Genomic DNA, 15,234 nt, shown 5'->3' on the forward strand with positions numbered 1-15,234 from the left:
AGAAGAAGAGATGGAGGAGAAGAAGAGGAAACTGAGGAGTCATGTTACTCTGAGGGTTTGTTTTTTTCAAACAGACTTGAGAACGATAAAGTTTAGAGATTTTGAAACGACGCTGACCTCGACTCTCGTCTGAGAAACAGCAGGAGGAAAAAAAACATCAAACAGCAATAATTCTCTTTCCTGTTTCTCTTCTTTTTTTCTTTTTTTTTAAAATTTAAATGTAGGTCGAGCCAGAGTTCGGAGCCTCGGGATTTCAGCGCGAGTGAAGATGAGAGACGGAGCGAGACATGAAAGCGGTGAGGACGCGAGACCGAGGAGACGCTGCTGGAGACGCCTGCTGAGATCTGATCCAGTACAGCACACACACACACACACACAGTCAGAGTGAGGTCACACGTGTTCATTAACAACTTTGTGAAGACGACGACGGCGACGACGGACAAACTTCTTCAAACTCCCCGTCTTCACTGAGACGTCTTCGCTGGTCCAAACGGTCCAACCATCTTCATGGCAGCGTAGTTCTACAGGATAAAGAAGAAGAAGAAGAAGAAGAAGAAGAAGAAGAAGAAACAGGAAGTTAGATATGTTAGAATCAGTGACATCTACTGGTGAGACCTTCCTCTGCACCTGAGGAACCTACGGTGGCCTCCGCAGGCCAGAAAGCACATTGACGTAAAGAGTTGTCCATCAGCCGACGCCGATGTTTTTAAACTCACAGGGAAGGAGTAGAGGAAGACGCCCAAGAAGAGGAAGACGAAGAAGAGGATGATGAAGAGGATGATGGCCCACTTGAAGCGTCGCCACAGGATGAACTTCAGCGTCTTATAGGGGGACGAGAACCAGAGGAAGGACGTCTCAGGACGACTGGAGGACGAGAGGAGACGGTTACTGTTACTGCTGTGTGTGTGTGTGTGTGTGTGTCTCACTGAGGCTCCTCCAGGTGAGGGTTCATGTTGGGTTCGTCTCTGCCGAGGCCGGCGGGACGCTCGTCCTGTTCCTGCTCTGTCACGATCTCCAGAGACATTTCCACCTTCCCCTAAAAACACAAACACACACACAACCACGGACGTTGTGCGTCTTGTTTCTCTTTGTTGTCATCGTTTGTGTTCCCGGTGAACTCACGGCGACAATCTTCTCTCCGTTCTGCTCGCAGCTGCACGGCCACCAGCCTCTCACCGTCTTCTGCTCGAACAGAGACACCAGCGTTCCCGCCGGCTGCTCCAGCAGATGCAGGTCGCACTTCTCCGCCGACTTGGCCGGACGCAGCATGTGGTTCAGGTCCATCACCAGGTGACCTGAGGAGACCAGGGTAAGAGGTCACAGGTCACATGATCACACAATCACACACAAGTACAACCCATGGTAGCCCAAGTCTGTTATCTCACGTACAAAGTTTCGAGCAGATCGGTCAATGAACGGCGGAGTTACAGGGCACTTCCTGTTCTGTGGCGAATGGTCGAACTTTGCCGAAGTTTCCAGCGGTCACCGTGGCCACGCCCCTTTTACATCTGCGAGACCTTTTGGTAACTTTTCATCTTTTGACGAATTGACATGTGTTTTTATGTCGGTGCGATTAACGCGCTCAGGCGAGTTCGTTCATTTACGAAAAACACACAGATCGCAAAGATGGACGGTGAATTTCAAAATGGCTGACTTCCTGTTGAGTTGAAGTCATGGCGCCAATAGACTTTTTTGTTCGTCTTGGGCTGTGACACGTTTCCACCAAGTTTCGTGAAATTTGGTGCAACTTAGTTTCGGCTTTGTCCTCTCGGGTTCCACCTTTGGGGGGCGCTACGGAGCCATTTTGTACCACTTTAACATATTACCCATATTTTATAGACTTCCTTGCCAGTTGTGATTTACATGCCGATTTTCATCCATTTTCACCTCAAAAATATGATCCTCCCACGTGCCTCAGGTTTGAGACGCCAGAGCTACTCTCGCTGCGCACAGGAAGTTCAAACGTGTCCAAACTGACGAGCCGAAGACAGACAGGTATGGAAAAATGCTTTGAGGTGGCGACACCCGCAGACTGAGAGAGGAAGTGGTCGCCGTGAGTGAGACGGTGGTGAGTTCTTCTTCTTCTTTCTTTCTTCAGCGTGAAAGGCGAGAGCAGCTGTGGCGAGTTATTTGAAGGGGGCGGGGCTTAGGAGGAAGCGTCAGGGGTGAAAGGAAAGGCAGAATTTTGACAGCTTGAGTCTCGGGGAAGAAAAAAAAAAAAAGCGCCGACTCAGTGGAAATGGAGGAGCAGTAATTGTAAAGATAAATGTTATCACAGTAATTTGTCTGTGGAGACGTCACATGTTTAACACTGTGCCGGGAATTGTGGGAAAAAAAGAAAAAAAAAACCTTCTACAACTTTAAAAAAGGCTTTTCTGGATGTTCAGAACTAACAGAATTTTTTGTTTCATTATTTGTGTAAATAAACAAATTCTGAAAAAGTGGAGGAGGAGGAGGAGGAGGAGCTAATCTCAAATCTAATAGGCTGTTATTCTTTCACGATTTAGTCAATGAAACAAAGAAATAACGAAAGATTTGAAGGTTTTACCGAGGTAGTCGTCGAAGGAGAACTTGTCGTTGTCCCAGATCTGGATGGTGAGTTTAGGAGCCAGTTTGGTTTCGCCTTTGTCGACGCTCCAGAAATGTTCCTGAGAATGAGAAAAGTTCAAACGTTCATAAGCGGAACATAAAAATAAGAATCTGCTTATGTTATGGTATAAATAAATAAAGTAACTGGAGATGAATGCAGTATTTTGGTGTTTGAGCAGACAGTAGATTTAACCGTCCATTTTTATTTATTTATTTATTTATAGCTCGCAAAATGTATGAATGTTGTGAATTTGAATTGTTTTTAATATCTCTTTTTACCTGAGATGAAAGTCAATATCTGTTAATAATACGCAGTGAAATGTTTAGTTCCTTAAACACTGAGTGGAGTTTAAAACATTTAAAAGCCTCAGTTACGAGGCCAAACTTCAAATTTGGTGGCTAATGTTAGAGTTAGCAAGGTTTGCTCAACTATCCCGTTTAATAAACACAACATCTTTCATAGTTTGTGGTTAATGTCACTTAATGACAGCTCGGTTTGGTAAGTAGTTGCTACGTTGCTTGCTAATGAGCATGTTGTGATATTTTATGAATAAAAACACGATAGCAACACGTCCACAAATATGAAAAATACAAAGAGTGTGGCTTGCTCTGGTGTTAGGCCAAAGATAATAGTCCTAATAGTAATAATTAATCAATGTAAGTGACATAATGTAAGAGTTAGCCGCTAGATAGGTTTGCTAACTAGCAACACAAAAAGTGTGATACCAAAAATAAACTTTTGCACTATTATCTCTAGTGTTAGCACTATAAGTAATAGTAGTTGGTTGTATTTACACAGTGTCCTCTTCTAAGTAACATGATGTTAGCTAGGTTTGCTAAGTAGCAAGCTGAACTAGCTAAAATCTGTGCGCTAACACGTCCACAGTAAGAAATGATTGTGAAGACGAGACACAAAAGACAAACAGTGCAGGAAAGAGACAAAGACGGCAGCCATCTTTAATTGTAAACTTAACAGAAAAGCTAAAAAAATTTGTTTATGTTTTACAAAGTGACGTTAGCTCTAGCATTAGCCTCAGGCAGCGGTCGTCAGTTCTCTTTACTCATTTTACACTCGTAAGTGACCACAAACAATCCGCTAACGCGACATAAACAAATGTTCTCTGTCGTTTTATTTTTAAATGGATGTGTATTTTTTCACGTATACACAACAATATTCACGTATGTATATGAACGTCTGCTGTGTGTGAGTGTGTGTGTGTTAACATGACAAATGAGTTCACACTGACTCGCAACATCACAGACATGACGACACACACACACACACACACACACACACCTAATAACCTTTACTGGCATCAGTGTGTGTATGTGTGTATGTGTGTGTGTGTATTTGGAGACGATTATATTATTTGGACGATGGACGTGCAATAAAGAAAGTCGCGATTAAACCTGCTGAAATATGACGAGGATTAAAAAGAAATGTGACTGAAGATTATGTGAAAGATGTGGAAAAAGAGGAGGATTAACTGGAAAATAGTAAAAAGTCTGGTCCAAACACAGCTCCAGAGGAATGGTACGTTCCATTTACGTCTACACTGCGTTGCAGTTTAGACGTCGTAAAAAAAAACCCAGACACAATTCTGTTAACTTTTGGGCTAGCTGTTGTTAGCGAGTTAGCTTGATAGTTAGATCAAATCACTGAGTTAGCATTCACAGCTAGATAGCTGCTCATGTTATCGTCATGTTGTCGACAAATTAGACTTAAAGGGGCATTCCAGCTGAAACTTATGACAAGAAACTCAAAAATTCTTACCTCCGACGACAACTGTAAGTGAAAGCACTGTAAGAACAGCTATGTGTCTTGATACATCTTTGCTAGCTACTGATTTTGTTAGCACTAATGTTTTTTTTTGTGTCGTACACTGGTGTCTGTGGAAATGTAATTTTTAACGTATGAAATATTGTGTAATATGTTTATTAAATGGAGATTAGCTAACTCATTAGCAAATGTAGCTATGACGCTAACCAAAATTCAACCATTAACCAAAAAAAAACATCTGACTTGCGAGTGGAAACTGGAAAGCTCTGTAGCTAGCTACAGCAGCTAAAGATTGATTTTTTGAAACTAAGAATAATTAAAAGAGCTCAATAAACAAAATAATAACAAGCTAAGTATTTCTCAGGAGACAATAATTGACTCGTTACGCTGCCCCCTAGTGGCCAAGCACACAAAACAGCGCTGGTTTAAAGATGAAGATTGTTGTATTTGTGTTGTGAAGTACAACAATTATTCCATTATTGAGCTGATAATTTGACAGGAAAGTGATCGGAAACAATATTGATCAGCGTTTTCAATGATTCTCCAAACTAAAACGAAAATATTTTCAGTGTCTCAGATTTGACAGTAAATAAAAAAAAGTGTTATTTTTGTTTAATGTTTGGAATAAACGGTGAATATTCTCCATTTTTGAGATGAAATCCCTGCCTGTTAAATCTTCAGGTGTCAGGTTTAATCTCTGTTCTGGATTAAAACCTCTTCACCAGCCGCTCGCTGATTGAAGACGCTGCTAACAACGAGCGAACGCCGTCGTAAACACGTCGGTGCCGCCGCCGCGCCAAGAAAAGCAGACGCGCTGTTTTTCTTTTCCACCACGTTTTTATTTTAGCTTTAACTCGACGTTTGTGCCGAGTCTCAGCGGTCGTTTCACGTCTGCGTCGTAAAAACGTCGCTGTGTTAATTGTGTTCACGCCGCTCTGACGGCTCGCGACCACGCGGTTATATAAAGTGTTTTTATTTGATCTGAGCGTGTGTGTGTGTGTGTGTGTGTGTGTGTCATGTGACTTTGGTCATTAATACTAAAAATCACAGTTTTAACCGTTAAACTCATTGAAATCATTAAAACTGTCTCTGGAATCTTATTTGTCTCCATGACAACGTTGAATTATTTTGCTAAACTGTACGATGATGTCATTAATCACATGACATCGCATGATGAAGATCAAGGAAACTTTGTTCCCTGTTTCCTTCTGTCCACGTTTCATTTCTCTCCTTTCCTCCGTCTACATTTCCACAGGTAAATAGCTGCCGTCTCGTCTCTCCTTCCTTCCTACCTCCTTCCTTCCTGTTAACGACACTTCCTCCTTCCTTCCTTTTTCTCTCCTTACCTCTTTCCCTCCCTCCTACCCTAACTCCCTCGATCCTTCTTCCCTCTCTTCTCCATCTCTCCCACCTTCCCTCCTCTCTTCTGTTCTTCCCTCCCTCCCTTCAGTCCCATCCTCCCTTGTCTCCTCCCCCCTCACCTTCCTGTTGACGACGATCAGCTGTTCCGCAGGTAAATAGTTGAAAGGAAACAAGAATCTGTAGTTGAAGTTTCCTTCTCCTCCCAGTGAACGATAGTGAACGTCCGTCTTCTGTTTGTTGTGCTCGTGTCCGTCCAGCCACCTGACCAACACAGAGGGGGCGGAGACAAACACAGAGGGGCGGAGACAAAAGACGGAGTCACTGTCGACGTCGAGCGTCTGCGTGTCACAGCGAGGACGGCGGTCGCCACGGCGACAGTCAAACCCTTCTTACCCTTTGACGTAGATGTCGCTCATCCTCTCACCGCTGATGCTGACGTCGTCGAGGAGGACGTCCATCGTGTTCCAGACGATGCAGCGCAGGAAAAACCTCGGAGACAAACACACGTGTAGTGATTATTCAGTTTCCTGTTCCCTGATCGATCGATTGATTGATTGATTACTAATAAATGCACATGTATATTGATGATGTTTGTACTTCTTAGCTCGTCGCGGCGTGACGTTGAACGGTGGTCCAGGTGGACCCAGAGACTTGGGAAACAGATCCACCCACATCATCACACGTCCCTGAAAAAGGGACCAAAAGACACAAATAATAATCCAACATTTTAAAAACAACAACAACAACAACAACAACAACAGTTTTTTGGTCTCGCGTCACCTGCTCGATGTCGGGTTGTAGCGGACTGAAGAGTCGCCGCGTCTCCACGTGTTCAGGAACTAACGTGAGTTTCCTCAAGACGTGGAGAGAGAGTCGCTCCTTCAGGGAACCCAGGTGACGTCTGGACTCCTGTTTGTCCTCTGCACACACACACACACACACACACACACACACACACACACACACGTTACAGCTCCCAAAGTGGAGAATGGAAAAAGAGAAAAAGAGGAATTATTCAATATTCATATTCACACACAGGAAAAACTCTGCTGCTTCCAAACTAAATGAAAATATCAAGCTCACGTCAAAAGTTTACGAGCGTAAACTCAGAGTCACCTTCACTGGAGAGGAAGGAAGGAGAGAAGGAAAGAAAGAAGGACACAAAGAAAGAAAGGAAAGACTAAGAGGAAACTTGGAGAAGACGCAGAAGAGAAGGAAGGAAGTGAGAAAAGGTTAAGGATGGAGAGATGGAGGAAAGAAACACACTGATCGGACGGAGGAGGAGAAGAGGAGCTCCGCCTCTCGGGTCCAGCCAGCGTTGGGCTGACGCATCGTTGCCACGGCAACCGTGGAAAGAGAACACGGCGGGCGCTTCCCGCTAACCCGAGGAGCGACCACGAATGTTGACGTTGGCTCGTCAGTCGCACCGTAAATCACCAAAACGACGAGCGTGACCCTGCAACACAGTAACCTGTGTGTGTGTGTGTGTGTGTGTGGGTGTGTGTGTGGGTGTGTGTGGGTGTATCTCGCTGCTCGGCTCATCAGGTGGTCACTGTGATTTAACTCCGCCTCCTCCACAGTTCAGAGGCAGAGGAAAAACAAGATTTTCAACCTCTTAACAAAAGACTCACTTTATAAAATCTACGTCACATGTTCACGTCTTTATCTCACTGTGAGACGGACGTTTGTAGAAGCACTCACTCTCCCACACCAAAGCCCATAGAGAAAATCAATGATTGTAGCTCACAGGGACACAGGAGCTGCCTCGTGTGGTCACTTTGTGTCACTGACGTAAATCTGAACCAAGGATTTTTAAAGCCGAATTTACACAATAAGACATTTGAACTTAGTGATGGAGGCAGCGGTGGATCAACAGCTCCTGTGTGCTGTGACGTTAAAATCACTCATTTTCTCTATGGGGTTTGGTGTGGGAGAGTGAGTGCTTTACAGAACTTCAGTTTCCTGTTGGAAAAGTCTGTCTCACAGTGAGACAAAGACGTGAACGTGTTCTGAAGACATCGTAGACTCTTATATACAGTAAAATAAAGGTGAAAAGTTGACATGAAGTACGGATGGACAGATGAAAGAATGAAGGACAGAATAAGACGACAAACAAAGTCAGGTATGTGTAGCATGACAGAGGGGAAATGAAGGGTGGATCAAAGAGAGAGAGAGGACACACACACACACACACACACACACACCGAGGTCAGCTGCTGTGTATCGGACTCCTCTGAAATAAACCGCGTCGTCCTCGTACAGCGGTTTCCTCAGGTGCCGCCGCTCACACACTCTGCACAGCAGCTGCCGCGGCGTCAGCTGATCGCGCCACTGGTTCACGCCCGAACTGACGGAGGAGGAAACACATGCGAAGAGTTTTCATCGGCGATAAAACATCAACGTCTGGCATTCGTGAAGGTCAGGGGTCACTCGGCGTGCCCTTCACTCACACACAGTAGGACTGCGGCAGACCACACATGGCTCCATATTTGGACAGGAAGCGGTTCTCCAGGTCGATGAGCGTCTCGCCGATCTTCTCGTCTTTCTTCAGCATGTCGTGGTCGAACACCATCACTCGCAGGTCTTTCTCCACGGGGAGGGAACACGAGAACTCAAACAACCTGGAAGAAGACATCAGTCACAGGTTTAATGTGATGGAACACGCAAAATAAGAAACAAAAACTTAAAGAACAATGAGACACAAACAACAACATGAGAGCATGAAGACTCAGTCTGCTGTGTGTGTGTGTGTGTGTGTACTGATGCTGTGATCAGTGTGAGAGCAGCGCCCCCTACTGCTGTCAACATGGAAAACACAATGAAGAACCTGCAGCTTTTCCTCCTTCTGTTCAAAGTGTCTGAAGAATATAAACATAAATGAATCTCTTCACACTTACAGTGTTATTGTATTTTATGACTTTTATTTTGAAGGAGGAATCCACTCTCTTTTCTTTGTTTTATCTTTGTTTTAATTTTACCTGACAAAAGTGATGAGCTTAGGATTTGAAAACATGGACTTAGATGTACGTGTTGTTAAAGGGATAATTCAGGTTTTTTTTTTGTGTGGCTGCATCAGACGAAACCCAGAGGCAGTAACAGCTGATTTAATCCACAAACAAAAGATTTACTCTCTAAAAATCGACCTCAGTTTAAATCTACGATGTCTTAAGAACACGCTGACGTCTTTATCTCACTGGTAGACAGACTTTTCCAACAGGAAACTGAAGTTTGTAAACCACTCACTCTCTCACACCAAAGCCCATAGAGAAAATCAGCGATTTTAACATCACAGCACACAGGAGTCGTTGATCCACTGCTGCCTCCATCACTAAGTTCAAATGTCTTATTTTGTCACTTCGGCTTTTGAAATTCATTGTTCAGATTAACCTCAGTGACACAAAGTGACCACACGAGGCAGCAGCAGACCAGCAGCTCCTGTGTCCCTGCGAGCTAAAATCACTGGTTTTCTCTATGGGGTTTGGTGTGGGAGGGTGAGTGGTTTTACAAACTTCAGTTTCCTGTTGGAAAAGACAGTGAGACAAAGACGTGAACATGTGACATAGATATCATTGACTTGGTAGAACAGCCACTAGGAGGCGCTCTCTCTCTCTAAACTGTTTACACTGAGACAATGTTACGTACGTTCCAAAGACGGGGTCGAGCGTACAGGGGATGTAGTTCTCGTGGTCACTGATCGTCTTTTTCCCCAGCGTTATCTTCACGTATGGGTCACACTGAAAACACACACACACACACTGAGTGACTCATGTGTTCTCTCTTTGTGTAACATCTGTGTCCGTCCACGTCTCGTCCTCTTACCTTCCCGTTGGTGTCTTTGGGCTGCAGACCTTCAGCCTGGATGACGTAGACTCGCACCAAACACTCCTCGATGCCGTTGGGGGGGAGTTTCCGGAACTGTCTGGGCGGAGCCGAAGCGGCGGGATCATCTGACAGAGGGTAGATCTTAAACATGCCCTGGTTAATGAGGTGGAGGAGACCACGTTAGAGGAGTGAGGCGTCAAAAAGAGATTCATTCTGTGGAATTAAAAATATGGCACGAGGTAGCGGGCGAGGATTTGTTATGCGGTCATGTTTTGTGGCGTGATATGACCAACGTTTGATGTAGCATCGCTAGATGTAAAAAATTGTGTCGTGGCATACATATTTTATGATGTAGCTTAACGTGACGTAAACATTTACGTAAAAATTTGTGGCATAGCATCGCGTGGCGTAAATTTTTTATGATGTAGTTTCACGTGACATTTGTAGCGTAGCTTTATGTGATGCAAAAAATGTCGGTCTAACATCGCTTGACGTAAAAATTTGTAGCATAGCATCCTGTGACGTAAAAATTAACGTAAATAACGTAAAAATTGACATAAATATTTTTCATGTAACATTTTTGACGTAACATTTTTTGATGTAGCTTCACGACGTAACATTTTTGATGTAGCTTCAACGCAAATATTTTGATGTAACATTTTTGACGATTTTGATGTAGCTTCACCTGACGTAAATATTTTTGATGTAACATTTTTTGATGTAGCTTCACGTGATGTAAATATTTTTGAAGTAACATTTTTTGATGTAGCTTCACGTGACGTAAATATTTTTGATGTAACATTTTTTGATGTAGCTTCACGTGACGTAATATTTTTGATGTAGCTTCACGTGGTGTAAATATATTTGATGTAGCTTCACGTGGCGTAAATATTTTTGATGTAGCTTCACATGGCATAAATATTTTTGATGTAGCTTCACATGACGTAAATATTTTTGATGTAGCTTCACGTGACGTAAACATTTGTGGCATTGCTTCATGTGATGCAAAAAAATATGGCGCAACACCGCTTGACGTAAAAATGTGAAACATGCGAAACATGACAAATATTTACCTTGAACTCTCCGACCACTGACGGATCCTCTCCGTCATCCTGAGTCTTTCCTCTGTACAACTTGAAGGTCTGACAGAAATCAGAGAGTCCATCAAAACCGTCCACCTTCTCCAACTCTCTGTCGAACACCTGAGGAAGATCAGAGAACAGAAGAAGAGGAGGAAGAGGAGAGCGTCACTGACCTTAACCATAACTACAATTCAAATCTTAGTCCTAAACTTTAACCAGTTCCTCAGAAATGAGGTTCTGCCTCATTAGGACCAGGTTTTAGTCTCCACAAGGTCAGTGTTTATGACAGACACACACACACTGTATTGTATATGGCATCATAACTGAGGAGTGTCCAACGTAATTCCACTGGTGTTGGATTTAAACCAAAGCCAAAAACAACTCAACACTAAATATTCCAGTGACTGACGGAGCTGCTGAGTGTGTGTGTGTGTGTGTGTGTGCTCCTGTGTGTGTGTGTGTGTGTGTGTGTGTGAGAGAGAGGCAGGAGCTATGTCAAAAGCACAAAAAGATTCATTTGTTTTCATTAGTTTGCTTACATCAGTCACTCTCACACACACACACGCGCACACACACACACACACACACACACACACACACACACGTGCACACACACACACACACACACCCTCAGTGTGTCTCTATCATGGGTGTATGACAGTTGTGTGGTGACTTGCTGAAAAGGCAAACTCCTACAAAAACAACCTGGAAACACTGGTTCACTACTGTGATGAAGATGATGAAGAAGATGATGATGATGATGGGCAGGTTTAATCCAGTTCATCTCCCTCCTCCCACTGAGCATGTTCACATCAACATGTCTGTGCTGATGTTTGTAAACCGCTCACTCTCCCACACCAAACCCCATAGAGAAAATCAGTGATTTTAGCTCGCGGGGACACAGGAGCTGCTGGTCTACTGCTGCCTCGTGTGGTCACTTTGTGTCACTGATTTCAATCTGAGCAAAAGATTTCCAATGCCGAATTTTACAAAATAACACATTTGAACTTAGTGATGGAGGCAGCAGTGGAACAACAGCTCCTGTGTGCCGAGATGTTAAAATCGCTGATTTTCTCTACAGGGTTTGGTGTGGGAGAGTGAACGGTTTACAAACTTCAAAAATAAAGCAGGGGAAACATATTTGGAGATATCGTAGTCTTAATGTGATGTAGATCTTGTTAAGTTGTGAGTACAGTCAGTGTCTGACTTTTTTTTAGTTCTTCATATTTGCAGCGAGGTTTTTCAGTGTGAAGTTTTAAAAACACAGAACCTGCTTGAGAATAATGACGTTTTTAAGTTTTATTTCATATTTTAGGTAACGCACTAAGAGCTATTCACTCATTCATGTTTATAATGCAAACATGAATGCCTGTCGTGTAATTCGGCATCGTTATAATGTTGCATCTGTGCGCAGTTCATCATAAATATTAAATATTGGCCGTTAAAGTTTTTCATTAAAAGCGTTGAAAGTGGGCGGAGACAGTGAGATTGTTTCCTTTTCACTGTCACTGTGTTTTTTTGTTTTTTTTAAAAAGTGTAATTAACAAAACAAAGAGGACAGTTACGAAAGAGCGACGCGGGAGACGAGAGGACGATGAGAGACACGGAGAGAGACAGGGATGATGTAAATGAAAGAGTGAGAACAGAAGTTTATTTCACTCTTTCATCACCAAACCCAGTGTCAGGGGAGAGCGAGGTGGTTACGGTGTTGCTTCATGTTTCATTTAAACAACAATCATCGCGTCAAATATTATAAACATCTCTTCTATTAAACTGTGTCTCATAAATCACTGTCGCTACTAAACTCACTTCTTTATTTTCTTTGTTAAAACAAATGTGTGGTGAATATGACGCTAACACCAGCCGCCAAGCAAATGCTGACTCAGCGATTCTGCTAAATATGAAGCTAACACCAGCCTCTAAGCAAATGCTGACTCAGCTTTTCTGGTAAAAGTTTGTTGGGAATTCTGACTCAGCCACTCTGTTTAATATGAAGCTAACATCGGCAGCTGACTGAATGCTGACACAACGATTCTGCTACAAATTAAGCTAAGCTAACACCAGCAGCTACGCAAATGCTGACTCAGCGATTTGGCTCAATATGAAACTGACACCAGCAGTTAATTTGACATGAATACTGACTCAGCAACTCTGGTCAATATGAGGCTAACACTAGCAGTTGAACAAACGCTGACTCAGTGATTCTGGCAAATAAACTGTATGTTGTGAATGCTGACTCAGCACAGCTAACACTCAGGGACTTTGCTAAACATCGCGAACCAGCAGCTAAATTGTAGTGAACGCTGACTCAGTGATTCTGGTCGACATGACGCTAACACCAGCAGCAACTTAGCTGGAAATGCTGAGTCAGCAACTGGAGCCAGTGGTGTGCTGCACTTGTCGTCAGGAATGCTGAGTCAGCGATTCTGTTGAATATGCTGCAAACAGAGGAAGCTAATCAGTTTAGACGCTAACATTAGCAGCTAACCTAGCTTCAACGTCCTTTTATCCTTTATTTACACTTTTTAATCTTCATTTCATCACTTTTACTTCTTATTTTCATTCATTTACTCGCTTTATTTCTCCTTTATCAATAAAATCACAGCAATGAGGATTATTTTCACTCATTAGCTTCGTTAAAAAGAGTGAAAACACAGACGTAAGAGATGAGAACGGAAACAGAAAGGTGAAGACATGGTGTTTACGTCTCGTCAGAGCGAAGCTGGAAACAGTGTGTCAGTCGACATAAAGACGAGGAGGAGGAGGAGGAGGACGTGAGAGGAAGGTGAAGGTAAAGGTTGGAAACAGTGACAGTAGCAGATCTGAGCACAGAGAGTAAAGGATGAAGAAGAAGAGGAGGAGGAGTGGGTGGAGGTGGAACTCGCAGCTCATTGGTCGGTCCTCTCGTTTCCGTCCAAATGTCAAGTGAATTGTGAGCGGCGTTTTTTGGAGGTGTTTCCATCGAGTGAGTTCAAAGACTTCCTGAATGAATAAAAAGAAAAGTGGAACGAGCCGCTCAAAGGTCGACGACTGGTGGTTCAGACGTTATTGTTCTCGACTGAGTCGTTTCGCTGAAGCCACAGTTTAATGTTTTCATGTAAAGGAGTTAATGAAGACGTGCATTACGCAGACTTTCTGGAACATTTTTGGATCATTACAGAGTGACAGGCTGCACATTTCACTGCTGGTGTATATTAATCTTTCATTCTCCAGAACAGTGAGTTTGAAGTGATAGTTCAGTAGTTAAATAAATGACTAAAACACAGTAAGTGGTATTTATGTTCTAATAAGAACACGTGCGCGTCTTTATCTCGTTGTCAGACAGACTTTTTCGTTTGTAAACCACTCACTCTCCCACACCAAACCCCATTGAGAAAATCAGTGATTTTAGCTCGCGGGGAAACACGAGCTGCTGGTCTACTGCTGCCTCGTGTGGTCACTTTGTGTCGCTGAGGTAAATCTGAACAAAGGATTTCTGAAGCCGAAGTAACAAAATAAGACATTTGAACTCAGTGACGGAGGCAGCAGTGGATCAACGACTCCTGTGTGCTGTGATGTTAAAATCACTGGTTTTCTCTATGGGGTTTGGTGTGGGAGAGTGAGTGCTTTTACAAACTTCAGTTTCCTGTTGGAAAAGTCCGTCTCACAGTGAGATAAAGACGTGAAACATGTTCTTAAGACATCGTAGACTTCGACTTTGGCTTAAATCAGTTTTCCCACTGGCAGCCAGTTCTTCGGAGAAAAAGTGAAAGGAAGGAAGGAGGAAAACATCAATAATGTGGAAAAATGGAAGAAAAAAACCCGACAGATTGAAAGAGGAAAACAGTGCAGCTCTTTGTTCCTCTAATATTTTTGCTCTTTGACTCAAACTTCACCCTTTAAATCCCAGTTTTGCGATTCTGCCAGTTCACTCTGTCACTCCATCAATCCCTCCATCCCTCCATCCCTCCTCCTCTCTTCTCATGCTTCTGTCCTCGCCGTCCGTCGTCCCCGCTGTGTTTTTTTTCCTGCACGACCGCAGTGACTCATCTGTGGTGAATTAGCTCCGGAAGCGCCGCAGCGGGACGGCGGCGGGGGCAGAAAGGCCGCGCTCCGACGTTGGCGAGCCTGAAACCAGCGGTCACGTCTCCGCCACGGTTCAGCCACCGTCCCAGGAGCTAACTCCCCCCCCCCGACCCTCCTCACCCTCACCGTCACCCACGCTCCGATCAACCCTTATCCCGATTCTCTCGGCCCTGACGTCGACCTCCTCCTCCTCCCGGGACTCAAAGCTCACGTCATTTTCTTCTCTGATGCCCAAACAAATGACGGAACATGTTTCTTTTACTCCTCTTAAATCAGACCTATAACCTCTCTCCAGCTTTAACTTCCCATCATTTAACAAAGATGTAAAGTCACTTTTCTGCTCGTGTCCTTAAAAGGAGACTTCAGGGTTTTTGAAATGTGGTTCGACGAGACGATAACCGAATAAAATCGACGACATCTACAGTGTCGATGTTTATCTTAATGTTTCCAAAAGGAAAAGTGGGTGACGACTGAGATAAACTCACTCTAACGTCATGTTTCTGATCCTGCAGAGATTCAGAGGTTCATCTCTAA

The 15,234-nt window shown here is 43.6% G+C and overlaps 1 protein-coding gene across 1 annotated transcript in view; it reads right to left on the reverse strand.

Annotated features, from left to right (window-relative positions):
- Positions 1–219: 219 nt before the first annotated feature.
- The window catches only part of dysf (dysferlin, limb girdle muscular dystrophy 2B (autosomal recessive)), a 50,383-nt gene continuing 35,368 nt past the window's right edge, over positions 220–15,234 (reverse strand). The window contains exons 45-58 of the mRNA XM_044021112.1: positions 10,627–10,755; positions 9,551–9,706; positions 9,374–9,465; positions 8,182–8,352; positions 7,936–8,078; positions 6,512–6,651; positions 6,329–6,417; positions 6,125–6,220; positions 5,851–5,992; positions 2,549–2,648; positions 1,123–1,295; positions 927–1,036; positions 717–864; positions 220–521 (exon numbers count right to left, since the gene is read on the reverse strand). Of these exons, the coding sequence (XP_043877047.1) occupies positions 465–521; positions 717–864; positions 927–1,036; positions 1,123–1,295; positions 2,549–2,648; positions 5,851–5,992; positions 6,125–6,220; positions 6,329–6,417; positions 6,512–6,651; positions 7,936–8,078; positions 8,182–8,352; positions 9,374–9,465; positions 9,551–9,706; positions 10,627–10,755 (1,746 nt within the window). The 3' untranslated portion in view covers positions 220–464. The remainder of the gene's footprint in view (positions 522–716; positions 865–926; positions 1,037–1,122; positions 1,296–2,548; positions 2,649–5,850; positions 5,993–6,124; positions 6,221–6,328; positions 6,418–6,511; positions 6,652–7,935; positions 8,079–8,181; positions 8,353–9,373; positions 9,466–9,550; positions 9,707–10,626; positions 10,756–15,234) is intronic.

Source organism: Solea senegalensis, linkage group LG3 (assembly GCF_019176455.1).
Source record: "Solea senegalensis isolate Sse05_10M linkage group LG3, IFAPA_SoseM_1, whole genome shotgun sequence".
Lineage (NCBI taxonomy): Eukaryota > Metazoa > Chordata > Actinopteri > Pleuronectiformes > Soleidae > Solea > Solea senegalensis.